This window comes from Pan troglodytes, chromosome X (assembly GCF_028858775.2).
Source record: "Pan troglodytes isolate AG18354 chromosome X, NHGRI_mPanTro3-v2.0_pri, whole genome shotgun sequence".
Classification (NCBI taxonomy): domain Eukaryota; kingdom Metazoa; phylum Chordata; class Mammalia; order Primates; family Hominidae; genus Pan; species Pan troglodytes.
Genome location: NC_072421.2, coordinates 24252885 through 24280357, shown reverse-complemented (window position 1 = coordinate 24280357; position 27473 = coordinate 24252885). Strand labels below are relative to the sequence as shown.

The window sequence follows — 27473 nt, the reverse complement described above, 5'->3', positions numbered from 1 at the left end:
ACTTCAGGTCACTTCCGTTTATTTGAGATGGAGTCTCATTCTGTTGCTCAGGCTGGAGTGCAGTGGCACGATCTCGGCTCACTGCAACTTCTGCCTCCCAGGTTCAAGCCATTCTCCTGCCTCAGCCTCCCAAGTAGCTGGGATTACAGGTGTCCACTACGAAGCCAAGCTAATTTTTTGTACTTACTAGAGATGGGGTTTCACCATGTTAGTCAGGCTGGTCTTGAACTCCTGATCTGAGGTGATCCACCCGCCTAGGCCTCCCATAGTGCTGGGATTACAGGTGTGTGCCACCGCGGCCAGTCAGTCACCTATTTATTTACATTTTTTTTTTGAGATGGAGTTTCGCTCTTTTTACCCAGGCTGGAGTGCAATGGCCTGATCTCGGCTCACCACAACCTCCGCCTCCCAGGTTCAATGGATTCTCCTGCCTCAGCCTCCTGAGTAGCTGGGATTACAGGTGTCTGCCACCATGCCCGGCTAATTTTTGTATTTTTAGTAGAGACAGGATTTCTCCATGTTGGTCAGGCTGGTCTCGAACTCCTGACCTCAGGTGATCTGCCCACTTTGGCCTCCCAAAGTGCTGGGATTATAGGCGTGAGCCACTGCTCCTGGCCTCCTATTTATTTACTAATTTTTTTTTTTGAGACAGAGTCTCGCTCTGTCGCCAAGGCTGGAGTACAGTGGCGTGATCTCTGCTCACTGCAACCTCCGCCTCCCGGGTTCAAGCGATTCTCTTGCCTCAGCCTCCCCGGTAGCTGGGATTACAGGCATCCACCACCATGCCTGGCTAATTTTTGTGTTTTTAGTAGAGACGGGGTTTCCCTATGTTGTCCAGGATGGTCACAAACTCCTGACCTCAGGTGATCTGCCCGCCTCAGCCTCCCAAAGTGCTGGGATTACAGGCGTGAGCTACCATGTCCGGCCTTATTTACTATTTTTTAAATGTTTGTGGGCAGGTCATCTCTTGATCTATTATTTTGGGTAAGCTCCTACTGTTGTGGCATTGTTCTGACCTCCTGCTGTACAGGCAGCTACTAAATGATACTGGTCTCCTCCTTTCCTTAGTCTCTAGAGCGGGTTTTCTCAACATTGCCACAGTTAACATCTTGAAGCAGAAAAGTCTTTGTTGTGGGACTGTCCTGTGCATTGTAGGATGTTTAGCAGCACCCTTGGCCTCTACCCACCAGATGCCAGTAATAGTTTCAGTTTTTTTTTTTTTTTTTTTTGAGGCGGAGTCTCACTCTGTTGCCCAGGCTGGAGTGCAGTGGCTTGATCTCGGCTCACTGCAAGCTCCGCCTCCTGGGTTCACGCCTTTCTCCTGCCTCAGACTCCCGAGTAGCTGGGACTACAGGCGCCCACCACCACGCCTGGCTAATTTTTTTTGTATTTTTTTTAGTAGAGACGGGGTTTCACCGTGTTAGCTAGGATGGTCTCGATCTCCTGACCTCGTGATCCACCCGCCTCAGCCTCCCAAAGTGCTGGGATTACAGGCGTGAGCCACCGCGCCCGGCTGTATTTTCAGTTTTGACAATAAAAACATCCCAGATATTGCCATGTCCCCCGGGGGCAAAATCTCCATCCCTCCCCATTGAGAAGCACTGCTCCAGATTATGGTAGGTCAGCATCTTCCGGGAATAGGTCTCTAGTAGCTGCATCCTGGTTAGGCCCAGGGTCCATCCTCTCCAGTAGGGCAGGGGACTATCCTTTCTCAACTCTTTTTCCAGTCTTGTAAATGGCCACGAGACCATCTTTTAAGATGTAAGCTTGGATTTATGGACTTTCAGAAGTCAGCTCTTTGAAGGGATAGTTTATAAAAGGCACTGACAAAAGGGGTGCATTTAGTGCTATTTTATTCGGAAGCTATGTATATCACTCAGTTAATACGAAAAGTGGTGAGAGGCCAGGCGCTGTGGCCCACACCTGTAATCCCAGCACTTTGGGATGCCGAGGCAGGCAGATCACTTGAGTTCAGGAGTTCGACACCAGCCTGAGCAACATGGCGAAACCCCGTCTCTACTAAAAATACAAAAATTGGCCAGGCATGGAGGCACACGCATGTAATCCTAGATACTCGGGAGGCTGAGACAGGAGAATTGCTGGAACCCAGGAGGTAGAGGTTGCAGTCAGCTGAAATCGTGCCACTGCACTCCAGCTTGGGTGACAGAGCGAGACGCCATCTCAAAAAAAAAAAAAAAAAAAAAAAGTGGCAAGTCAGGGTATGTATCTTCACTTACTTGTGAGTACCAAGAAATTACTATTCTATCAGCACCCGCTCCAGTAATCAAATACTGAGCTCCTTGAGGGCAGAAATTTGTTATTTGGTCATTGATGTACGCCAAGTGTTTAGGTGGTCAATAGTTGCTGAATGTTGAATGAAACATTAATGACTGGTTTTTCTGGGTGGACCTACAAATAGTTCTCCTTGTAAACCATACTAAAATGAACAGGAGGCTAGAAAAGCTCCAAAGAATGGAAACTATTAATCAAGAAGATGCTGCTGGTGCATGCTTGTAGTCCCAGCGACTTGGGAGGCTGAGGTAGGAGGATCGCTTGAGGCCAGGAGTTTGACGCTGCAGTGAGCCATGATTATGCCACTGTACTCCAGCTTGGAGTGTACGTGTATGAATATATACAGACACATAAATACATTGATGTCAGAGTGAGACCCTGACTCTTAAAAAAAGGGATACCAGCTTATTTCATGAGTAAAACATTTGTACTTTTTAGATTGGAAGGAGGAAATCTGCATATAGAATTCCCATTGTATTGGACCTATTGACAAGGTTATCACAAACCTGTTTAGATATCAAAGTACTAGCAGTCTTCAACTTTACGAATAGATTGGTTTATAAAACTTCAACTGTAAACTAGCATTAGAACATACTCTGCTATAGAAAAAGGTTATAAATGGCAGCTGGATTCCTGTGTATCTACAAATCACCCGCCATTTGCGACAGACCTCAATTTCAGCCAGAAGCCCAGTAATCCCCCCACCACTTCTAGTGATGGCCTTTCCCCAGGAGAAGGGCTTTTTGTATTAAGAGAGGGGATGGCTGGGCACAGGGGCTCATGCATCTTCCCACACTTTGGGAGGCCAAGGTGGGTGGATTGCTTAGGCTCAGGAGTTCAAGACCAGCCTGGGCCACATGGTGAAACCCCATGTCTACAAAAAACATAAAAATTAGCCGGGCATGGTGGTGCATGCCTATAGTCCCAGCTACCTGGGGGGCTGAGGTGGGAGGATTGCCTGAGCCCGTGAGGTTGAGGCTGCAGTAAGCTGAGACCATACCACTGCACTCCAGCCTGGGTGACAGAGTGAGACCCTGTCTCAGAAACAAAACGGACAGAGATTAGCAGATTAGCATGGAAGACAGGATGAGGTTAATTCTCCTGGGTACCTGGTCTCTTAACTACATGGCATGTCTACAGATAATGACAATAAAGTAATTGCCATATTGGGGTGGCAAATGGGATGATGAAGTAGCACTGGAGTTCAGCTTTGTATATGGTCATTTGTTAAGAGCTAGTTATATTTAAGGATTCAAATTTTGTTAAACTAAATATCTAACTTATAAATTTGGTACAAGCTGAAGATGTAAATTTAGAGATGGCGGCGGGGGCAAAAGGCTTTATGTTATTACAGAGCAGTGGGCCATGGGGCCAGCTATTCCTATTACTGTGGAAGGTGAGTGTGCTCACAACCCGTTCTTTACCGCTACCCTCAAAGGTATGGAGAGGTGAGCCACAGTGGAGTGTTAAGAGCTCAGAATCTAGAATTAGCCTGTCTGGGTGCAAGGTCGGATTTTGCCTTTGCTAGCTAGCTATGTGACTTTGGGTAAGTAAGTAATCTACCTGCACTTCAGTTTCCTCCTCTGTAAAATAAAGAACTCAATGAGTTGCTGTGAGGATTAAATAATGCCCCTAACCTGCTTAACACAAGGCCTGGCACATGGCATGTACCCCGTAAATGTCATTATTGCTATTACTCAGTTTGATTCGATCTCCCATTTCTTCCTTTGGAAAGACAGAGAATAACTGCTTGTCTTTTGGCATCAGTGTCTAACGCTAACGCTAAATATCTTTGGACTTTGATGTGGATTTTTATATTCTCCAAGAAATTACTACTGCAACACAATGTGGTAATGAAACCGTGAACTTTATTGAGAACTTTCAAGCATCATAACTTGAAGAAGTATTTCTCAATTCAGTTTATCGAAATACTTCAGCTTTCCAGCTGGATCTGGGATTATCTGTTAAAACAAAACAAAAAAAGGAAATTATTCATTTTAAAGCCAAAGTACATAATGAGTAGTCTGACATTAGTTGCCCATGCCTTGACTAAAAATTATTTTTGTATATCAGATTGTATATTTAGAAAAAAATGAGATTTGTCCTGCCTACTAATTTTGGCTATTCCAAAAGACAAATATTTTTATTTTGTGTGAATAAATTAACATCTGTACTCAAGCACCCCAAAACTTACTTACAGCTCTCTCTTGGCCACCAGGCTTTCATGGTATCTTCAGGTTTGATCTAATTAAGTCAAACACATTTACAGAGCATGGCTACAGATGTTAATGTACTTTTAAAATCATGCTGCTAAAATGATGGTATGTCACAATTATCTGAAAAGGAGGCAGGTGTTCACTAAGGGCTTACTAAAGTCCAGAATACAACTTTTAAATCTCAAGCTGCAAAGTAAAAAAAAAAAAAAAAAAAAAAACCCCAAACTCAAATACATCAAGCACTACTGTCAATAGTTAATGAATACTGTTGTGTTCCCTCTAAGAGCATCACAGCCTTAGAAACCTGTTAGACTTAAAAAAAATTTCCAATATAATTTGACCTCACATTATGTTATTTGCTAGTTATAGGTAAAGTACATCTATCTTTATATATATAAAAATAACTTATTGTAACTTTTGTAATTGACTGATTCTGAATCAATTTCTGATGGGTTTGCAAAACAGTTTTGCCTTTGAGGTCAAAGTTAATGTTACAATAGCAAACTTACTCATCTCTATGTTAATCTAATGGATCTCAAAGGGGATTTGAAATTACACATTAAAGGTACTTTGACCACTAGGTACCTTAAAGTATAAATCAGTCACATTAGTTTACATTTGTTGATTATGAGGCTTATAGAAAGAAATATGAATCAGAAGCTGCTGGCTTAAGCAGCAGCTTAAGAAGCCTTAAAAAGCATTTCAGACACATCTTCAAGGTAGGGGGCACTTCCCCCTGGAGGTGCAGCAAAACCCTCTGTGACTGATGAAAACATCATCTCCAATCACAGGCATGTGCTAGGTGTCCAAGTTCCCAGAGATCAGTGAGAGCTCCCAAGAAGTACAATTTCACTCTGAAAGGTATTATAGGATGAGTACCGGACATTTCGGAAAACGTGTTGACTATTTACATGATTAACTTTTGGGGGCCACAAATCTCTGAGAATCTGGTGAAAACTATGGATTCTCCCTCCAGAAAAATGCATACGTGTTATCACATACTGTGGTGGTCGTTCTTTTTAATTTTTGATTGATTGACAAATAATAGTTGTATATATTTATGTGTTTGGACGTTCTTTCAGCAGACTCACTATATGGAAACTATTCAAGGTATTATGATAGGCAGTACTTATTAGTGAACAACACAGCCAAAGTCCCTGCCCTTGGAGTTATATCCTAATTCTAATTTTAGGTTGTGGTAATAAATGCTTTCATAAATAGGTTGGTTGGGCCAGGTGCGGTGCCTCATGCCTGTAATCCCAGCACTTTGGGAGGCTGAGGTGGGTGGATCGCTTGAGGTCAGGAGTTTGAGACCAGCCTGGCCAACATGGTGAAACCCTGTCTCTACCAAAAAATACAAAAATTAGCTGGGTGTGGTGGTGCAGGCTTGTAGTCCCAGCTACTTAGGGGGCTGAGGCATGAGAATTGCATGAACCCTGGAGGCGGAGGTTGCAGTGAGCCCAGATCATGCCACTGCACTCCAGTCTGGGCGACAGAGCAAGACTCTGTCTCAAAAAAGAAAAAAAAATTATACAGCCTCCTAAACGAAAGAATATACATACGTGTTTCAATCTTTTCTTTCTTCATGACAAGGAGAGAATCATTATCTTCAGTATTAATTGAGCTAGATTTTCTCAAAACCTCTTACTATGCATAGAAAGGTTTTGCTTGTGACTGTTTTCTTTGTCCCAATACAGGAAGAAATTCGATACATGACCTATAAGACCTCTGAATTATTCTACCAGGTCTCCACTCTGCCCTACTTTTTTTTTTCGAACGGTGTATTTATCTGTATACCTGGCTTTAAAATTCACAGCATCACGCCCCATATTCTGCTTTCTCCGGTTTCAGCTACTCTTCCTACAGGCCAAAGAATGTCTGTACTCTGATTTCTGCTTAGCAATGTTTACTTCATTTACAAAATCAAGACAGTTCTAGTAACAAGGGAAGATTATTCTAAGGTTAGCATTTTTTTTTTTTTTTTTTTTTTTGAGAAGAAGTCTTGCTCTGTCGCCCAGCATGGAGTGCAGTGGCATGATCTCGGCTCACTGCAACCTCCACCTCCCGGGTTCACGCCATTCTCCTGCCTCAGCCTCCCGAGTAGCTGGGACTACAGGCACCCACCACCATGCCCGGCTAATTTTTTTTTTTTTTGTATTTTAGTAGAGACGGATTTCACCATGTTAGCCAGGATGGTCTCCATCTCCTGACCTCGTGATCTGCCCGCCTCAGCCTCCCAAAGTGCTGGGATTACAGGCGTGAGCCACTGCGCCCGGCCAGCATTTTTTTCAACTCTAACCATCAACTCAACATAAAAAAATATATATATACTTACTGTTTCACTACCAGGTTTCCAGCCAGCAGGGCAGACTAAAAGAAACAAAAAGAGGCAGAAGACATTTTAAAAACAGAATTCAGTTACCTTCAGCAACTGACTTTTTCTGTTTCTATATGAAACTGAATAGAATATACTAATAAGAACATTTCCAGACCACCGAGCACATGACTTCTATTAGCCGCCTGTTGACACCAAGGAATTTTAGTCATGGAGCTCATAAGCAGGCAGCTAATCTATTTTCATTTTTACCAATTATGTTTAGTTACATTTAAAATATAAGAAATCAAATTGATTGCCCCTCTAATACAGTTGGAAAGTTTGGGAATCTGGTGAGCTGAAAGGCCTGGGCATGGCAAAAATTCCTCCAAATTTACATAAACTTCCAGTACGCTTGTTTGCCATGTATCCTGCAGTACTTTGTACTGATGACATGATTCACTGTTTGTCAAAAGAGACATTAGAATGCATCCTGACTCAGTGACATTTTTAAAAGGAATATATAATGTGTTCTATTTTAGCAAAATGATGAACTTGTAGATTACAAATGTGATACTGAATAAGCCCAGAGATTACATTACTATACTTCATCTTAGCTGAAAGGCAGAGAAGTGATCAAGGATTATTTAAAAGGCTAAATTCAATAATGCAAAGAGGCAAATGAAAACTACATCACTAAATGTTGCCAGATTGACACATTCTAAGCTTGCAGAAACATAATTTTAAAAATTGCAGTAGCAGAAACTTTTGTCTTTTTTATCAAAAAGAACTATGCAAATAGTGAATATTTTTGCATCTCATTTAGTAAGCAGAATATATTAGTTTATATATATATATATATACACACACATATATATATACACACACACACACACACACATATATATATATATATATATATATATATATTTTTTTTTTTTTTTGATTTTTAGTAGAGGTGAGGTTTCACTGGGTTGCCCAGGCTGGTCTTGAATTCCTGAGCTCAAGCAATCCTCCTACCTTGGCCTCCCAAAATGCTGGGATTTCAGGCATGAGCCACCATGCCTGGCCTGATATTTTGTTAAAGCACTGTAAATTATAATTTGGTCTGTTAAAAGGATCTGCTAATAATTTGTAAATAATCAGAAAACTTTGGAAATATCGATTACTTTTACGATAAGAAACCTAACTAATTATGCTATCTTTCAAACTAAAAAATCAAAAGGTTAGAAGGGAGAGGTACCTTCTCCGTGTTTGTCAGTGTACTGGAATGCTTGAACCAAACGTAGTGTCTCATCCACTGATCTACCCACAGGAAGATCATTCAGAGTAATTTGTCTCAGGATTCCTTTGTCATCAATAATGAAGAGACCTCTGTAAAACAGAAGAATGGTAGAGATGAGGTCATTTCTTCTCATTTATGTATTGTGAATTCCTATACCATCCACACAGAAGGATGCTATACAGAACAAACACCACACTACCTACCTACTCCAATGGTATACAAACACACACACACACACACGTACACACACGTGTGTGGACATCCCTCCCTCAATCTAATGTATAATTTGGAATTATCACTGTAAAACTGCAGCTTTAAAATTTTGTTTTTAGCTAAGAAATGTACCAGAGTATTTACAGTTGCTGAAGAGAATCTGACCTTTAAAAACTATCTGCATATGTGCATGTATTATTTTGAAAATAAATAATAAATTTTTTATTTGTTTTCAAACAGGATCTCACTCTGTTGCCCAGGCTGAAGTGCAGTGGCATGATCTCGGCTCACTGCAGCCTCAACCTCTTGGGCTCAAGTGATCCTCTCGCCACAGCCTACTGAGTAGCTGGGACTACAGGTGTGTGCCACCACGCCCAGCTAATTTTTGTATTTTTTGTACAAACAGGGTTTCGCCATGTTGCCCAGGCTAGTCTCAAACTGCTGGACTTGAGCAATCTACCTGCCTCGGCCTCCCAAAGTGCTGGGATTACAGGCGTGAGCCACCATGCCCGGCCTTAACAAAAAAATTTTAAAAAGAAACTACTGGCTCAGGTCAAATAATATAGCTAACGTTAGATAATTTTACTTGGTTAATGTTCAAATGATTCCACATTTTAAAACTGCCTCAGTCTTTTTTGGGGCATATTTATTCTTGGAAATTAACTTAGTAACAGATTTTATGAAAGCAGAAAACATTAAATACTTAGCAAGTACAAAAGAGGGGAAACTACTGGTAGCAATACATGATACAATACAATGAACCTTGAGAACATTATGCTGCGTGAAAGAGGCTAGTCATAAAAGCACATATTGTAGGATTCCATTTATATGAAATGTCCAGAATAGGCAACTATAGAGACATAAAGTAGATTTGTGGTTGCCTAAAGCAGGGGGAAGTGGGTTAGGGGAAACATGGAGTGACTGCTAATGGGTATGGGGTTTTTTGGAGCATGAAAACATTCTACAATTGTGGTGATGGTTGCACAACTCTGTGAATACACAAAAACCACTGAAATGTATTCTTTCTTTCTTTATTTTTTTTGAGACGGAGTCTCGCTGTCGCCCAGGCTGAAGTGCAGTGGCGCGATCTCGGCTCACTGCAGACTCCGCCCCCCGGGGTTCACGCCATTCTCCTGCCTCAGCTTCCCGAGTAGCTGGGACTACAGGCACCCGCCACCACGCCCGGCTACTTTTTTCTATTTTTTTTAGTAGAGATGGGGTTTCACCGTGTTAGCCAGGATGGTCTCGATCTCCTGACCTCGTGATCCGCCTGCCTTGGCCTCCCAGAGTGCTGGGATTACAGGCGTGAGCCACTGCGCCCGGCTATGTATTCTTTATTTTTAATTTTAATTATTTTTTTAGAGACAGGGTCTCACTCTTGTTACCCAGGCGAGAGTGCAGTGGTGTGATCATAGATCATTGCAACCTTGAACTTCCAGGCTCTAGCGATCCTCTTATCTCAGCCTCTTGAGTAGGCTGGGACTACAGGAATGTGCCACCACAACGGCCTAATTTAACAAAAAAAATTTATTTTTTTTTTTTTGTAGAAGACAAGGGTCTTGTTATGTTGCCCAGACTAGTCTCAAACTCCTGGGCTCAAGGGATCCTCCCACCTAGGTCTCTCAAAGTGCTGGGATTACAGGCATGAACTACCATGCCCAGCTGAATTGTATTCTTTAAATGGGTATTGTATTATATGTGAACTATATTCCAATAAAGTTGTTATAAAAAAACACAGGATTATAAAATACTGACACTTTCACATAAAACATTCAAGAAAAACTATTGGCACTACAAAGCAAATCAATACAACCAAATTACAACTGTTTCACACTAAAATTGCCCCCTTTTCAAAGAATTCTATTAATGTTTGTTAGCTCAAGTAACCCAGTGAGAGCGTCTGGGTAAAATATTTCCTTAATTTTTCCTACTCCAAAGACACAGGTTTGCTAAGTAGTATGACACTTGTATTTAGAAAAAAACATTACTGGAGTCAGGTTGCAAAAAAGGAAAAAGAAATGGACAAGGAGTTGGGGGACCTGGATTTAAGTCTGGGCTCTGCAATTAAATTATTATATAACTTTGGCTAAGATCATGGAACTCTATGAATCTGTCTCTTTTATCTGTAAGATGACAGGGTGGGTGAAAGACCTCTAAATAATCTTCCAGCTCTAAAAGTCTATGATGCTAACATAGTTTAATCAGGGTAATATAAACTAACAGTTTAAGTTTAGTAGTTTAAAGACTAATAGAACAAAGTAATATTTTTCTTTCTTTCTTTTTTTTTTTTGAGACGGAGTCTTGCTCTGTCGCCTGGGCTGGAGTGCGGTGGCGTGATCTCGCCTCACCGCAACCTCCGCCTCCCGGGTTCGAGCGATTCTCCTGCCTCAGCCTCCCGAGTAGCTGGGACTACAGGCGTATGCCACTATGCCCAGCTAATTTTTGTATTTTTTAGTAAAGATGGGGTTTCACCATGTTGGTTGGCCAGGATAGTCTCGATATCTTGACATCATGATCTGCCCCCCTCGGCCTCCCAAAGTGCTGGGATTATAGGCGTGAGCCACCATGCCCAGCCAATTATTTCTTTTTTTTTTTTTTTTCACTCTGTCACCCAGGCTGGAGTGCAGTGGCATGATCTGGGCTCACTGAAACCTCCGCCTCCCAGGTTCAAGCAATTCTCCCACCTCAGCCTCCCGAGTAGCTGGGACTACAGGCATACGCCACCATGCCTGGGTAATTTTTATATTTTTTGGTAGAGGCAGGGTTTCACCATGTTGGCCAGGCTGGTCTCAAACTCCTGACCTCAAGTAATCTGCCCACCGTGGCCTCCCAAAGTGCCAGGATTACAGGCTTGAGCTACCGTGCCTGGCCTCAAAATTATATTTCTTGATCAAAATTTGTTCTTCTATTTCATAAATAACATCTATTTCAAGGAGGATTATAAACACGCTTGGATTTGTCACAATATAAAACCACTGAAAGGTACCTAAGAGTGTGGCCTGAGTCCTCTAGGTATACACCATAGTCCTTTGAGATCTGATGGGTCAAATCTGAAAGAAGTGGAATCCTTATTGGCCCAAGTCCTCCTTGTCTTCGAGGGGTATTAATCCTGTAACAAACAGAACGCTTACCTCTCAGAGCTAAGTAAACGGCATATATTAAAACAGCACTCTTTCTCTATACATGCACACGCAAACACATGAAATACACACATTCTTTGACTAACAAAAACAGGCTAATATACTTTCTATTTTCTTGCTTTTCCCATTTAATATATTCATATCCTTTAAACATTAAAAATATATATACATAACACATTTTTATTTTATGTTTTTGAGACAGGGTCTTGCTCTGTCTCCCAGGCTGCAGGGCAGTGACGTGATCATAGCTCAGCGTAGCCTAAAACTTCTAGGCTCAAGCGATCCTCTTGCCTCAGCCCCCTGAGAAGCTGGGACTACAGGTGTGTACCATCACACTGGGCTAATGTTTTAAACACTTTTTTGTAGAGATGGGGTGTGGCTTTGTTACCCAGGCTGGTCTCGAACTCCTGGCTTCAAGCAATCCTCCTGCTTCACCCTCCCAAAGTGCTGGGATTATAGCCGTGAGCCATTGTGCTCAGCCTACAACACATTTTTGTTTTTTCTGAGACGGAGTCTTGTTCTGTCGCCCAGGCTGGAGTGCAGCAGCGTGATCTCGGTTCACTGCAACCTCTGCCTCCCAGGTTCAAGCGATTCTCCTGCCTCAGCCTCCCAAGTAGCTGGGATTACAGGCGTGTGCCACCACACCTGGCTGATTTTTGCATTTTTAGTTGAGTCAGGGATTTACCATGTTGGCCAGGCTGGTCTCGAACTCCTGACCTCAGGTGATCCACCCGGCTTGGCCTCCCAAAGTGCTGGGATTACAGGCGTGAGCCACTGCGCCTGGCCTATAACACATTTTTAATGTATGGACACACAGATACTCCTTGACTTAAGATGGGGTTGTTTCTTTCTTTTTTTTTTTTTTTTTTTGAGATGGAGTCTTGCTCTGTCACCCAGGCTGGAGTGCAATGGCACGATCTTGGCTTACTGCAACCTCTGCCTCCCAGGTTCAAGTGATTCTCCTGCCTCAACCTTGTAAGTAGCTGGGATTACAGGCACCCGCCACCACGCCCAGCTATTTTTTGTATTTTTAATAGAGATGGGGTTTCACCATGTTGGCCAGGCTGGTCTCAAACTCTTGACCTCAGGTGATCCGCCCACCTCGGCCTCCCAAAGTGCTGGGATTACAGGCCACTGTGCCCGGCTGGGGCTGTGTCTTGATAAACACATCATAAATTGAAAATATCATTAGCTAAAAATGTATTTACTATCCCATAAACCCACTGTAAAGTTGAAAAATTATACGTCAAACCATCGTAAGTCAGGAATATCTTTACTGTATTTTACTTAATTCCATGATGAAGATTTAAACCATTTACCTTTTTTTTTTGCTTTATAAACACTGCTGAAAACATCCTTGTATTCTTACTTTTATACACTTGTCTAATTGATTTCTGAAAGTGAAACTGATAGATCAAAAGATACGTAGTATCATAAGCATAACCTTAGTAGTGTGATCATAAGATAAAGCCTTGAACAGACAGGCAGGATACAAATGAATGACATTTTAATATTCTGAGAGACAAATGCAAAGTCCACTTGAAGCAGTGAAGGAAGTTAGTTATAATATCAGATGCCTCAGTCTTCACTACAGGTTGAGTATCCCTTATTGGAAGTGCTTGGGACCAGAAGTGTTTTGGATTTAGGATTTTTTCCAATTTTGGTATATCTGCATACTTACTGGTTGAACATCCCTAATCTGAACTCTGAAATGCTTCACTAAGCATTTCCTTTGAGCATCATGTCAGCACTCAAATTTTGAATTTTGGAACACTGTGGATTTCAGGTTAGGGACGCTCAATCTGTATTCTGTAACTTGAAACCAGGAGACATGGGCTGATGCTCTAACAGGAGGGTACTGACACAGCAGATAGAAAACAAAACGACATTGCTCTAGATATCTGGAGCCCCGGTTCTGACACCCAAGTAGAAATTTCTGGTTGATGTGAACCCTATCAGGCTGAGAATGTATCCCCAAATTTCCTTGGGAAAGCAATCGCAAATTATTTGGGATGACATAACTTTTTCCTTAGTGGATATGCATTTTAATCCTCGGAAGATTTAGAATTACTACAGAAGTGATGAAGCGCAGCCTGGGCAACATGGCAAGACTCCATCTCTACAAAAATAAAAATTAAAATAGGTATGGTGGTGCAAGCTTGCAGTCCCAACTATTTGGGGAGGTAGAAGGATTGTTGGAGCCCAGGAGTTCAAGGCTGCAGGGAGCTATGATTGATTGTGCCACTGCACTCCAGCCTGGGCAACATAGTAAGACCCTGTCTTTCTTTTTTTTAAAGGAAATGATGAAGCAAATTAAGCCTATATTTTTTTTTTTTTGAGACAGGATCTCACTCTATTGCCCAGGCTGGAGTGCAGTGGTATGATCTTGGCTCACTACAGCCTCGACCACCTAGGCTCAGGTCATCCTTCCATCTCAGGCTCCCGAGTAGCTGGGACCACAGGCATGCACCACCAGACCTGGCTAATTTTTTTTATTTTTTGTATAGATGGGGTCTCACTATGTTGCCCAGGCTGGTCTTGAACTCCTGGGTTGAAGTGATTCTCCTGCTTTGACCTCCCAAAGTGCTGGGATTATAGGCGTGAGCCACCATGCCAGGCTATTTTAACATTTTTATATTAAGAAATAATCAGTACATATTTATATGTTAAGTTATTTATAATGTTTAAGAGAATTTGGCATATTAGAACTACTTAAGTATTTGGGAAGGTTTGTCTGAAAATTGAGATACTTAAGGAATTCAAATATATTAAATATATAACTGCATTTAAAAATACTTATGGGAATTAATTTCTTAGGGAAATGTAATTAATTAAATTGTAGCTCACCAAGCAATGAAAATTTGTTATACACACACAGATTATAAATGAAAAAAGCTCGTGTTTCAAATTTGTAACTTTAATAAATTGAATATTATGTTTTAAAACCAATAGTTCTGAATCTTTTTTTTTTTTTTTTTTTTGAGATAGAGTTTCACTCTCGTTGCCCAGTTGCCAAGGCTGGAGTGCAATGGCGTGACCTCAGCTCACTGCAACCTCCACCTCCTGGGTTCAAATGATTCTCCTGCCTCAGCCTCCTGAGTTGCTGGGATTACAGGCACCTGCTACCACGCCTGGCTAATTTTCTATTTTTAGTAGAGACGGGGTTTCTCCATGTTGGTCAGGCTGGTCTCGAACTCCCGACCTCAGGTGATCTGCCTGCCTCGGCCTCCCAAAGTGCTGGGATTAGAGGCATGAGCCACTGTGCCCGGCCCAATTCTGAATGGTCTTTATTGTGCACAAAGTTTTCTGCACAAGACTGTGGACACTATAAAAACTCATATTAACATGTAAATTTCCAATTTTGAGACATGTTGCCCAACTGCTCTCCAGAAATGCTAAACAGCTGTGTGTGAGTGCCGTTTCTTCAATTTTTGTCCACAGTGGATACATTTTTTCAATCTTTTAAATCTTGGCCAACCAGACAGGGAAAATTGGCATCTCGTCATTTTAATTTGCAATTCTTTATAACGAATTTAGGTAAAACATCTTTTTATGATTAATGAATTTTTAAACATTTTTTAAAATTAATTTTTAAAAAGTATTGTTTCTTCAAAATTGTAAAAGCTGAGTTTGACTATATAACTGTGTAACAGAGAAATGGCATATTTTAAAGATTTTTTTCCTCCAAATTATGGTAACCCAATTTATCATAAGCATATAATTCAGTGGTTTTCGCTATAGAAATCACATCTATTGCATTTAACTTTTCCCCTTATTTTGAAATGTCCTATAAAATCCTTAAGCATTTTTACTATAGCAGCTGATTATATTACTCTTCTCTCTTTTTTTAACCTGGAAAATGTGTAGTTACATGTATTACTCTTAGATAAAGCTATTCCTGAATTGTCTGATAAATGACTATATTCTTATATCAAGAGTTATCTGTCCATGCTTTAAGAGTAAATCCATTCTTTTTTTTCTACGAATATAAGTGTAAGATACTGACCAGGCCAAATGGGTAAACTGTGAATCAACAGAGCATGCTACCACTTCAGTATTTATAGATCTGAATTCTTCAAGTCTGTCGCCAAAAGCGATAATTTCAGTTGGACACACAAATGTGCTGAAAGGTAAAAAAAAAAAAAAAAAAAAAAAAAATTCAGTATTCTCCAAATAAGCATATACCTAAACTTTCAAATGACAATTTTTACAAATACCTTTAATAATAAAAATGCACATTAAGAACAATTTTATATTTGAACCTTTTCAAAATGGAGTGGTCTAAAAGACTGTCATTTAATCAAATATTTAAGACAGAAACATATTAGAGTTCCCAACTACATCTCAATAAACTTTCTTATTACAACTTAATAGATCAGTAGTCAACCAATGTTCCCTTCTCCCTTATAGCAATAGCCACCCCTCATTTTATTACTTTTATTTAATAATACCTTTTATTTATATAGAATTTTATAGCTTTCAAAGGATCTATACAAATTTTATGTCATTTCACTATTTTTTTTTTAATATTCCTATACCAACCCTATGAACTAGATGCATCTATGTGTATTTTGGAGAGGAGGCAATGTTTTCCAGTACCCCCACCCCTCCTTTCTTGATAAGGTCCTCTTCCACCTTGTCTACCAGTCCTGTGCAGCCAGGGATTTTATACCTTAATACCCTCATGTTGTCAGGCCATGTTTAGAGAATATTACTAGGGTGGCATTTTTTCAAACCGTGGTAGGGACTCCTTAAATTAACTGAGTTCTAAACAATATTTTTAAAAAGTGAAATCGAATAGAAAACAGGAGACTCTATCATACATAGTAAGGGTAAATTATGAAACACATATTTATATATACAAATACATATATATGTTTGTCTTCAACAGTGATGATATTCAAAATATTTAACAATCTTAACTCAAAGCTGGCTTTAGTTCTGGAGGTTTCTGAAAGGGATCAGGCAAGAGGACTAACTAGCTGGTGAGGAAAGGGAGTGGCTATTTACCACATGATATGAGGGTTTTTCAGTATTTTAAGGAGCATGGCTGTGCTGGTGCATCCAGATGGAATGTTACCGTATATATATGTGCCTGTGTACTGGCTGACAACAAAAAATGTATTTCCTACTGTGAGACATGGTCAAGAAAGTTTGAAAAACATAGACTTAGTTAGGGCACAAGTTCCTACCAGATACCAATACAGGATTTTAACATGTTTCAGTTATTCAGGTACAGCACTGTCATGTCCAAGTAGACAGTTCTAATCTCGGATGATGTCCCTGGAAACCTGGGCTATAAAATGTATTTTTAATATTTTCTAAAGGGTAGGAATGGTCAGCCTCAGCCTTCCTTTATTTATTTATTTTTTTTGTGGCAGGGTCTCACTCTGTCATCCAGGCTGGAGTGCAGTGGCGCGATCTCAGCTCACTGCAACCTCCGCCTCCCAGGTTCAAGCAATTCTCCTGCCTCAGCCTGCTGAGTAACTGGGACTACAAACGCCCACCACCACGCCCGGGTAATTTTGTTTGTATTTTCAGTAGAGACGGGGTTTCACCTTGTTGGCCAGGCTGGTCTAGAACTCCTGACCTCAGGTGATCCGCCCATGTTGGCCTCCCAAAGTGCTGGGATTACAGGCGTGAGCCACTGCACCCAGCCTCTGCCTTTCTTCTTATTTCAAGGAATGCTACCTAGAGATACATTTGACCAACTTCTTAGTGAAGACAGAAAAAGTTTTGGCAGGAAACTGAAGGGTTACGTTTGTAACTTTCCTCCTTGTAGACTGTGGCAAATGCCCTAGAATTCTTCCTTCTCTAACCAGGCACAGTCCAGCATTACATGAAAACAGGAAGAGGCTATCTTAGCTCCTTGTCCCAGAAGACCATTGCTAACAACATGCTCCAATTAACTATCTCTTACCCATTATGGAGTTATGAATAACAATGGAGAAACACAGAACATATTTTTCTGCTACATTAGACTAATTTCCAAATTCAGGGTGTTAGTCGTATATATTTAACATACATGTTAACCTTCTGGTTTTATAACAACATGAATTTAGAAGGCCTGTCATTTTTTATGTCTACTGAAATTTCTACTTCTGGTTTCTATTAGAAATTAAGCTATACTTAAAAAAATCAAGTCACAATATGAGTTGATTAGAAAGAAGCAAGTTCTTATAATTTAAAAGATTATATATTATGCAGACTCATAACTTTAGTCTCAATGTAATAATTTTCATGAGAATTCTTCCTTTGTGGCTTAGAGCGGGGGTTGGCAAATAGGTCAATAGGCCAAATCCAGCAGAAAAAATTTGTTAATCCCTGGCCTAGAAACAACCTATAGCAATGAGCTTAAGTATACCCTCCCTGCAAGTTTAAATTTGATCTATGTAGTTCCAGATTAGTCCTAATGGAAAAAGGCACAGTGGCAAAGATAGAGGAGGAAACTTCTAGTTATTTGTTGTAACCAAAAAGTAAGTTCCAAGAGAATAAAAGATAAAAATTGACATAACTCTTTTTGGTCTCTTCTCACTTTCATGAATTTTGAAAAACACTCAAAATAGTGTTTTGTAAAATAAAATAAGATTAAATCCTCAATGTGAATAAAGCTGTAAGGGTATTTACTTTTAGTCAACTTTCTGACCATATACAAAAACGCTCACTGTCACCGAGTTAAAAAAAGACGAGAAACCCCACAATAACCATAACATATACACAGGTGTTATTCCTTATTCCTTAAGCAGTATATAATATTTTCAGCAAAATGTTCAAATCCCAGAAAAGCAACAGATGCAGCAAAGCATAAAAATGGAAAAACCACAGTTACATGGTATCACTAGAGAAAATGGCTTAATTTTCTTTTTCTTTTCTTTTTGAGATGGAGTCTCGCTGTTGCCAGGCTGGAGTGCAGTGGCGCTATCTCAGCTTACTGCAACCTCCGCCTCCAGGGTTCAAGCAATTCTCCTGCCTCAGCCTCCCGAGTAGCTGGGACTACAGGCGCGTACCACCACGCCCAGCTAATTTTTTCATTTTTAGTAGAGATGGGGTTTTACCATGTTGGCCAGGATGGTCTCGATCTCTTGACCTTGTGATCCACCTGCCTTGGCCTCCCAAAGTGCTAGGATTACAGAATTAATTTTCTAATCAACAGAGATACAGTAAAAAGAATTATGGCATAGGTCTTGCTATTAAATGCTTTCTAATATATCATCAGTCCATTTTCTTGCCTTAGTAGGTATAGCTTAATGAATATATTGTAGCTTTCCTCTAATTATTCCATTATAACATAATCATGTAGACATAAGTATTGAGGTCGGTGTGTTATGTCTCTGAAATATATGGTAGATGTTACCTTTTTAAATACATTTCTTTACTTCAGCTTGCCTTTTTAAAAACCAAGAGCTGAACAAAATAATTTGTTTGATACTCCTGAAAAATAATTGATAAAGACTGAGATTTTACTAGCTATTTACATGTATTACTTACAAATCAAGTGGGTAGAAGAAGAAAACCAAGTATTTCCCACGATAATCAGTTAACTTCAGCTCCTTAAATTCTCCATCGATCACAGCTGTTCCTTCCCAGTAGGGCGCTGGCTTGGAAACTAAGAAAGAAAAATACATGATGTTCTGTAACACTGAGAAAGTTGGTGGAATGGTAGAAGGACATCTTTAGAAAATCACTAAAAATCAGGGCTACCTTTAGATCTCTTTGGCAGTCTGGTGAAGCTTACAGACTTCTTAAAAGAGTGTTATTGAATGCAAAAAGGAAAATACATAGAATTACAAAAGAAACCAATTGTATTTAAATGCAATTATCAAAATATTAAAAAAATTGGTGATATCATAATACATGTGCTCTATAACACTTCAAAACTGCAAGATCTAGTCGTAATCTGACAACTACGTAAGATAATGATGAGTGAAAATGGTGTTTCAGGATACCTGCGATAACCATATGTAGCAAGAAAATAAGTGATTCTATTGATGAAAGGTACAAGCAAGTGCTGCTGAAGATAGTGTAGTTTGTTGCTGACATTCATAATAGAAGGAAACACTAAATTTCAGATGGGGATTAGTGAAAATAAATACTTTTTTCCCCTATTCATGCTCACAGACCCCTTAAATTCTACCCTGCACTAAACCCTCCTGGATACTTCACTATAGTCCCGCTTCAAGTTGTCAACTTCCTACATTTCAAATAATTAGATTTTCCTTTCTCTAATGGCAGTCTTCCAGATGTACTAGTTTGTCCAGCTTCTGACATACACATGGAGGACCTGCTGCAGATGAGGCTACACAAAATGAGGAGGGAATGTACAAATATGTCAGGCCAGAAGTGTAAAATCCCAGACCATGGGATCATTTTCCTAGAGGGCTTTGAAAGAAGACTCCCTTGAACAGGTTTCAAGTGACCCAATGGAAACTGAACAGTTCATGCTGCTCTCTTGTAAGGGCGTACAGTAATTTTAGCCAACACACTTAGATACTAATGCACCTTCATGCTCTGTTAACACATTCAGATAGCACTTATACTTTCAGACCCCTTACAAACACTGAAGTCAATGCTTGCTTCTAAGTTTGGCTAAGGGTCCTAGAAAGTAAGGCTTATACTTCTCTGTAACAGCCACCATTTATGGTCACTCCAAAATAGAGACCAACAACATGAATTTCTCTTAAAAATTAATATATAACATATGATTACTTATCTTGAGCCAGCATCCTACCTCATATATATAATCCTGATCTGATTAGGTAAAGGCCAGGAGGGAGAAATAGACAGCAGAAGAGTATTCAATTATATATACTTTAAATAAATTACTTAAAATGCTACTCAAGTGAGAGGTTATAATAATTGTAATGATCTATTACAATGACACGCCTTAATGATTTTAGCATACTGGGAAAACCATATTTGAAAAATAAATTTTGTTCTGAAAACTGATTTTGGAAATATTTGGTTAAGAATGGTAGTTACTTTGCTAAGATCTATAAATGGAATTCCCAAAGCAATCCCTTGCATTTATTAAAAAAACAAAAATTGTCTTGAATATAAATTATGTAATTAACATAAAGATTCTGGTAAATGCAGAGAAGTACAAAGAATACTTAAATCCTCTCTCTCCATAACTCCCATCAACTACTGTTAACATTCTGATGTCTGTCTTTCTAGTCTTATTTTTTTTAATTTTAGTTATTTATTTATTTATTTTTTTTGAGACAGAGTCTCAGTCTGTCGCCCAGGCTGGAGTGCAGTGGTGTGATCTGGGCTCACTGCAACTTCCGCCTCCCGGGTTCAAGGGATTCTCTTGCCTCAGCCTGCCCAGTAGCTGGGATTACAGGTATGCGCCATCACACCCGGCTAATTTTTGTATTTTTAGTAGACACGGGGTTTCACCATGTTGGCCAGTCTGGTCTCGAACTCCCGACCTCGGGTGATCGGCTGGCCTCGGCCTCCCAAAGTGCTGAAATTATAGACGTGAGCCACCACACCTGGCCTTTCCGTTCTTTTTTAAACACAAATTTGCCACGTGTTGCATCCCGCCTTTTTTTTCTCCTTAAGGGAAACAGTAAATTAATTATGAACAGTTTTTGATATTACTAAAAATTATTTGAAAATATGGCCTTAATGGCTCCATAATAGTCTTTACTAACAAAAGTCTTTGTATCTTTAATTCTAGATAAGCCTACATGTGACAGAGAAATGTAGTAAACAACTAAAATGTTAAGTTTTGCTGGTAAAGGGAAAGCTTTGAAGTAGATTTGTTTCCTGTGGAAAATATATGTAATGTAAGTAAACACTTAACTGGCTGACATATTTAAAATACTTTCCCAGGCAAGTAAAACCAGTGGGACTTGGAAATACTGATTTTAAAATTTAAGACTGGTTTTGTTAAAAATCTCAAAGTAGGCCGGGCACCGTGGCTCACGCCTGTAATCTCAGCACTTTGGGAGGCCAAGGCAGGCGGATCATGAGGTCAGGAGTTCCAGACCAGCCTGGCCAATATAGTGAAACCCCGTCTCTACTAAAAATACAAAAATTAGCCGGGTGTGGTGGTGCGCGCTACCTGGGAGGCTGAGGCAGAAGAACCGCTTGAACCCGGGCGGCGGAGGTTGCAGTGAGCCGAGATCGCGCGACCGCACTCCAGCCTGGGTGCCTGGGTGACAGAGCGAGACTTCGTCTCAAAAAAAAAAAAAAAAAAAAGTCCCAAAGTAGTTAACTGAAAGTACTTACTTTCAGCAAGTAAGAACTGTAAATGTTTAAGAGGACAAAACAGTTTTTCTCATTTATCACTCCCAACCCATCCTAAGTCATAACAACATTCCATTTAACTCTAGGGATTCAGAATTGTGAAGCATTACTTTTTTCACTGAATACTGGCATGGAACATGCTGTAACTGAACCATAAAAACCAACTACACACCTACAGAATGTCAAATGATCTGCAGGAAAAGCAGGTTACTGAATAGCAAGCAAGAGACAGCCTTTATCTATAGCCACTGTTCACTTTTGGTTAATTTTAACATCCAGATGTAGCAGGCTACAACTTTCACAGTATCTACTTCGTCTGACGTGTCATTCCTGAAAGTGGCCATTAGCTTTGTACACTGGACAGAAATGCAAATAATCAAAAACCAAATTGGCAGGACACAAATTTGCCACGAGGTTTATCATCAACCCAAATGCATACTTCTAACCTTTTCCCCCATTTCCCTCAAAAGTACACTCTGTAATAGGTTCTTCATGTCTGAGAAACATAAGGAATATCCATTAACTACACAGGCTTTGGGGAAGGTGGCTTTCAGTAATAATCTTTGTAAGATGCAAACAAAAAGGAAGAAAGAAAAATGAAATGTTTGACCTCCCGAGCACTGTGTTTAGCAACTTTTCTGTTTAATCAAACTTTTTGTGAATCATTATTCAACCTATCAATGTCTTCCTTCGCTGAAATAGTACCTGAAAAAGACGGGATGTGCTGACGGCACTTTGAGATGTTTCAGGAACTGTTTCAGTTTGCCCAACATCCTCGATGCAAACTCGGGACTAGGGCCACCCACTTTCCCTCAGCTGCGGCTTTTGGGGTAACCACTACCTCTTCTAAAATCTGATCAGTGGAAACCATACCTTTCTTCACAGCTAGAACTCCCCTTTATTCCCCTCCCCGCCCTCCTAGGAGAGAACCAGGCCCGCCCAGGGCCCGGAGGCAGCCCAGGGGGTGCCGCCCAAGCCCAGACTCCGGGGGTGTAACCGGGGTACATGTGTCTCCGGAGTCTCCCCTCCCACCCTTTGGCGGGACACTACCTACTCTTCGCTTTGCTTAGGTGCAGGGAGTGGTCGGCGACCGATACCCGGGATGCCTCTCCCGGGTACACTTGTCCACCCGCGTAGAAGTGGCACTCCTCTTCGCGAGTCCGGGGCCTCTCCTCTGTCTCCCAGCCCTGCACAGCTCCAGCCGGCAGCAGGAACAGCAGTAGCGGCAGCAGAAGCAGCCTTCGGTGGCGGCCGTGGTCCGGAGTTGTCGCGGCTAGCAGCGGCAGCGCCTCCATGACCACGCGAGCGCAGAAACACGTCCCTTGGCGCGAGCGCCGCTTCTGCCCCCGCCGGGCAGCTACAACCGCGTGCACGACGCCCGCGCGAGCCGGGGCGCGGCCTCGCGAGACCTGCTCCGCCCCCTACCCCCCTCTGCTCCCCGCCCCGCCACGTGGGCGCCGGCTGCACCTCCCCCATCCCAAGCCTGCATTTGCGCCTGCGTCCCGCGGCGGACCAGGACCGGGAGCGTTGCCCAACTCTGCGAAGGCAGCGACAAGGTCTCCTGACCTCCGCGCTGTTTTAGACATCTTTCCACGTCCATCTCTTCCACAAAGCCTCACCACTGCACACAAGCCCCTCACAAGCGGAATCTAACCTATATGCTTGTGAATGGCTTGCATTTTATACTTCTAATAAGCTTTTAAAAAAGTCACTTAACGTTTTTAAAAATTATATTTACTTGACAAATCATAATTGTATACATTCGTGGGATGCAATGTGATTTTTTGAAATATGTATCCAATGTGGGATGATTACATCACATTAACTTATCCATCGCCTTGTTTACCTATGACTTTTATGGTGAGATTTCAAATTTACTCTTATTCATTTTGAAATATACATTATTATTGACTGTATTTACCCTGCTGCTTACCAGAGGTTGGGAAGTAAGGAAGGCGAGGCGAGAGGGAAGGAATGGGGAGTTAGTTGTTGGTCAGAGGTTACCAAGTTCCAGATAGACAGGAATAAGTTTCAAGATCTAATAGACATTTACTAATTTTTTTTCTTGAAGTGATTTGTGTGAACGGGGCCATGATCTGCACTACTTGCAGCTCTTTTAAGTCCTGGAAAAACTCAGGGAGGGTAGGTCTAACCATTTACTTTCCTCCAGCATGCAAGGGCGTACAGGCAGTTTTTAGTGACCTAATCTATTGTTTCAAAGACAGCTTTTTTTTAAAAAAAATTTAAATGAAGACTTGAAAAGTTACCAGAAGACTCTCCCAGCAGTGTTGTTCCTTTTTCTGACAATTACCCCATCACCCAACCCCTGGCCTTTTCCCTGCCCTCCCCACCCATCTCCCCGCCGTGGGCACCGCCCCGCTTGCCGCTGCAACCTGCCGTGTGCGTCTGTGCACTGGGGGCAGGCCCAGGCCACCGAGCGTCCACCAACTGGACTAAGACCACCTTGTGTCGTCACTTGTGACCGATCTTCTGCACTCCCACCCTCAGCACTGTTTTAGACCCTGTTCATCCTTCTGGGCCCATCTTGTACACAAAACTTCGCAGGTAACTGGCCTCGCGCCCTCAGCACTGTTGTAGGCCTTCTCATCCTTCACACCTATTTCTTCCACAAAGCTTCGCCCATGGCTGTCTTCCCACCATTGAAGTGCCAACGACGACCCTCGCCGCCAGCACTCGTTAGACATCCTTCCACGCCCATCTCTCCCAAAAAGCCTCCTCATCCCACGCCACCCCCGCCCCTCAAAAGGGAAACTAACCTTTCTGCCTCTGAATAGCTCGCGTTTTATCCCTCTAACAGACATTTCTTATTCTTTTCCTTGCAGTGATCTTTGTGAACAGCCATGACTCCTCTCTCGAGTCGGAGCCCTTTTCAGGTCCCCAGAAAACTTGGAGAAGAAAAGTCTAACCTGAAAAGCCATATCCCTAGACCATTTCTTCTCTTCCAGCTGGAAAGGAACTATGGGGCAAACAGGCAATGTTGCAACTTAACCCTGTGTTAGTTTTTTTTTTTTTTTTTTTTTTTTTTTTTTTTTTAGACAGAGTCTCGCTCTGTCGCACAGGCTGAAGTGCAGTGGCGCAATCTGGGCTCACTGCAACCTCCACCTCCCAGGTTCAAGCAATTCTCCTGCCTCGGCCTGCCGAGTAGCTGGGATTACAGGTGCGCGCCACCACGCCCAGCTAATTGTGATCCGCCCACCTTGGCCTCCCAAAGTGCTGGGATTACAGGCATGAGCCTGTATGATCCCAGGGTGCCCTCTGTCCTCCTGCAAGTGCTTGTTATCTTTCTTTTTAAATTAAAAAAATTTTTTTGTGGCTACATAGTAGGTATATGTATATATATATGTATATGTATATATATATATTTATGGGGTATATGGGATATTTTGATTCAGGCACACAGTGTGCAATAATCACATCATGGCAAATGGGTTATCCATCACCTCAAGCATTTATCATTTGTGTTACAAACAATCAAATTATACTCTTTTAGTTATTTTAGGGTATACAATTAAATTGTTATTGACTATAGTCACCCTGTTGTGCTATCAAATACTAGGTCTTATTCATTCTAACTATATTTCTGTACCCACTAACCATCCCCACTTTCCTCCCCAGCCCCCCACTACCCTTCCCAGCCTCTAGTAAACATTCTTCTACTCTCTATCTCTATGAGTTCAATTGTTTTAATTTTTAGCTCCCACAATTAAGTGAGAACATGTTAAGTTTGTTTTCTGTAAGCACCTGTTATCTTTCTGAATCCTGCAGAAACCATCCTAAGTTTGTCTTTCCTCTACTAGACTGTGGGCTCTCTGGGGCTGAAATCAATGTGTAATAGGTCTTTGTTTCCCAAAGAACCTGGCCCACAGTAAGCAACTGACATTGCAAACACCTGATTTTATAAATAACACCTAATATTGCAGACAGCCTCAGTTTCAAGTTGCTTTCATATATTTTATCCTTACTCCTTGTGAAACAATCTTTTGTGGCAGATAGAAAATCTCCCCTTTCCAAACTCATCCCTCACCCTAGTTCTGCCCATTGTATACTCTGCTTTCTGCCTCCCGGCCCCTGCTTCCTGGAGGTAAAGGATGAAAAAGGTGATGCCAGCCTCCTTCTGCCGAGGGAGGGTGCGTCCTTACCCGTAACATTATCTGGCAGCTCTTCACTTTCTGGTGGCTCATAGATAGGAGGCCTCTGACGAGGTGGCTCTCGCTCCCAGTCTTCTCCTTCCCTGGCCTCCTGTTCCACGTGGAAGGGGAGTGGGACTCGGGGGGCTCGGGACTGAGTCCCAGGGATTCGGTTCAGGCCTGTGCCCCGTAGTCGGCTTCGGTGATCCATGGTGACTGTCGGACAAACAGCCACAAACCTCAGTGAATTCTAGGCCCAAAACTGGGCCTCTAAGTTTGGACCTGGGAAAGGAAGCTTGAGGAAAGCGTTATGTCCCTACACGTCTTTGCTCTGGGCTGAGCTGAGATGCCCTAGCTGGCAGCAGAGACTGCCCACCAAGTGGGCCCCTGTGGCCCACTGGAGAGAGTGACCAAATCGGCCAGCTCTCAGGCACCTACTGTTCGTCCCTCAGTTCTGTTGGAGCCCCCTGGCAACTGACATTCTGGGTGGCAGTTGCTCTGAATCCTTTCATCCAATGATATTTGTGCAGACATTGTGATATCACAGTGACATCAACAAGGAAGCTTGAGGTGGGGGCCCTGCCCTCAAGATACTTAGCATCCAGCTGGAGTCAGTAGCCCATATTAATAATACAAAACCATCAGAGACAGGGGGCAGGTTCCAAATCCAGGATGCACCTCAGAAACACTTGGGGAGCTTAAAAACATTCTGTCTGGGCGCGGTGGCTCACGCCTGTAATCCTAACACTGTGGGAGGCCAAGAAAGGCGGATCACTAGAGGTCAGGAGTTCAAGACCAGCCTGACCAACATGGTGAAACCCGGTCTCTACTAAAAATACAAAAATTAGTCGGGCGTGGTGGTGCACACCTGTAATCCCAGCTACTCAGGAGGCTGAGGCAGGAGAATTGCTGGAACCTGGAAGGCGGAGATTACAGTGAGCCAAGATTGCGTCACTGCACTCCAGCCTGGGCAACAGAGTGAGACTCCGTCTCAAACAAACAAAAAAACAAAACCAACCAACCAACCAACAAAACCATTCAAGTGCTGTGATTACAGGCCCAGAAGTGATGTTTCCTTCTTTTTTTTTTTTTTTTTTTTTGAGATGGAGTCTAGCTGTGTTACCCAGGCTGGAGTGTAGTGGCATGATCTCAGCTTGCTGCAACCTCCGCCTACCGGGTTCAAGCAATTCTCCTACCTCGGTCTCCCGAGTAGCTGGGATTACAGGCACACACCACCATGCCTGGCTAATTTTTTGTATTTTTTTTAGTAGAGATGGGGTTTCACTGTGCTGGCCAGGCTGGTCTCGAACTCCTGACCTCGTGATCCGCCTGCCTCGGCCTCCCAAAGTGCTGGGATTACAGGCATGAGCCACCGTGCCCGGCTTAGAAATGGTGTTTCAATAGGTTTTTGGGAGGCCCCAAGCATTTTTGGTTTCACAAATGGGCACAAATAGGTTTCACAAATGGGCAAATTAAGAACCACCACTGATGGTAGTTAAAAGCACAGGTTGTGGAGTCAGGTATTTTAAAATTCAAATAGGAGCTCTGCCATCTGTTGGCCTTGTGGCCTTGGTAAGTTTATTCAACCTCTCTGAGCCTCAGTGTGTTTAT

The 27473-nt window shown here is 41.8% G+C and overlaps 1 protein-coding gene across 4 annotated transcripts; it reads right to left on the bottom strand.

Annotated features, from left to right (window-relative positions):
* Positions 1–4138: 4138 nt before the first annotated feature.
* Positions 4139–26356, bottom strand: PRDX4 (peroxiredoxin 4). 4 transcript variants are annotated; one of them, XM_054677142.2, is made up of 7 exons: positions 25875–26356; positions 18949–19066; positions 15467–15583; positions 11307–11429; positions 8066–8196; positions 6844–6878; positions 4139–4253 (listed from the first exon to the last, which is right to left on the bottom strand). In XM_054677142.2, the coding sequence occupies exons 1-7, from the start codon at positions 26071–26073 to the stop codon at positions 4203–4205; spliced, it is 774 nt and encodes a 257-aa protein (XP_054533117.1). In that variant the 5' UTR covers positions 26074–26356; the 3' UTR covers positions 4139–4202. The 4 variants fall into 4 exon arrangements, with proteins under 4 accessions (XP_054533117.1, XP_016799433.1, XP_016799434.1 ...); XM_016943944.3 differs by lacking the exon at positions 25875–26356 and adding an exon at positions 22769–23135; XM_016943945.3 differs by lacking the exon at positions 4139–4253 and adding an exon at positions 4468–4536 and having other exon boundaries at positions 25875–26317.
* Between the last annotated feature and the right edge of the window lie 1117 nt (positions 26357–27473).

Excerpts from the sequence above, each read along its gene's own strand:
- PRDX4 (XM_016943943.3), bottom strand. The coding sequence starts at position 23,009 with ATGGAGGCGCTGCCGCTGCTAGCCGCGACAACTCCGGACCACGGCCGC. Across the intron at positions 11,430-15,466 it reads CAGTTTACCCATTTGGCCTG|GATTAATACCCCTCGAAGAC; the intron begins GTCAGTATCTTA and ends TGTTTGTTACAG. Across the intron at positions 6,879-8,065 it reads CACTGACAAACACGGAGAAG|TCTGCCCTGCTGGCTGGAAA; the intron begins GTACCTCTCCCT and ends TGTTTCTTTTAG.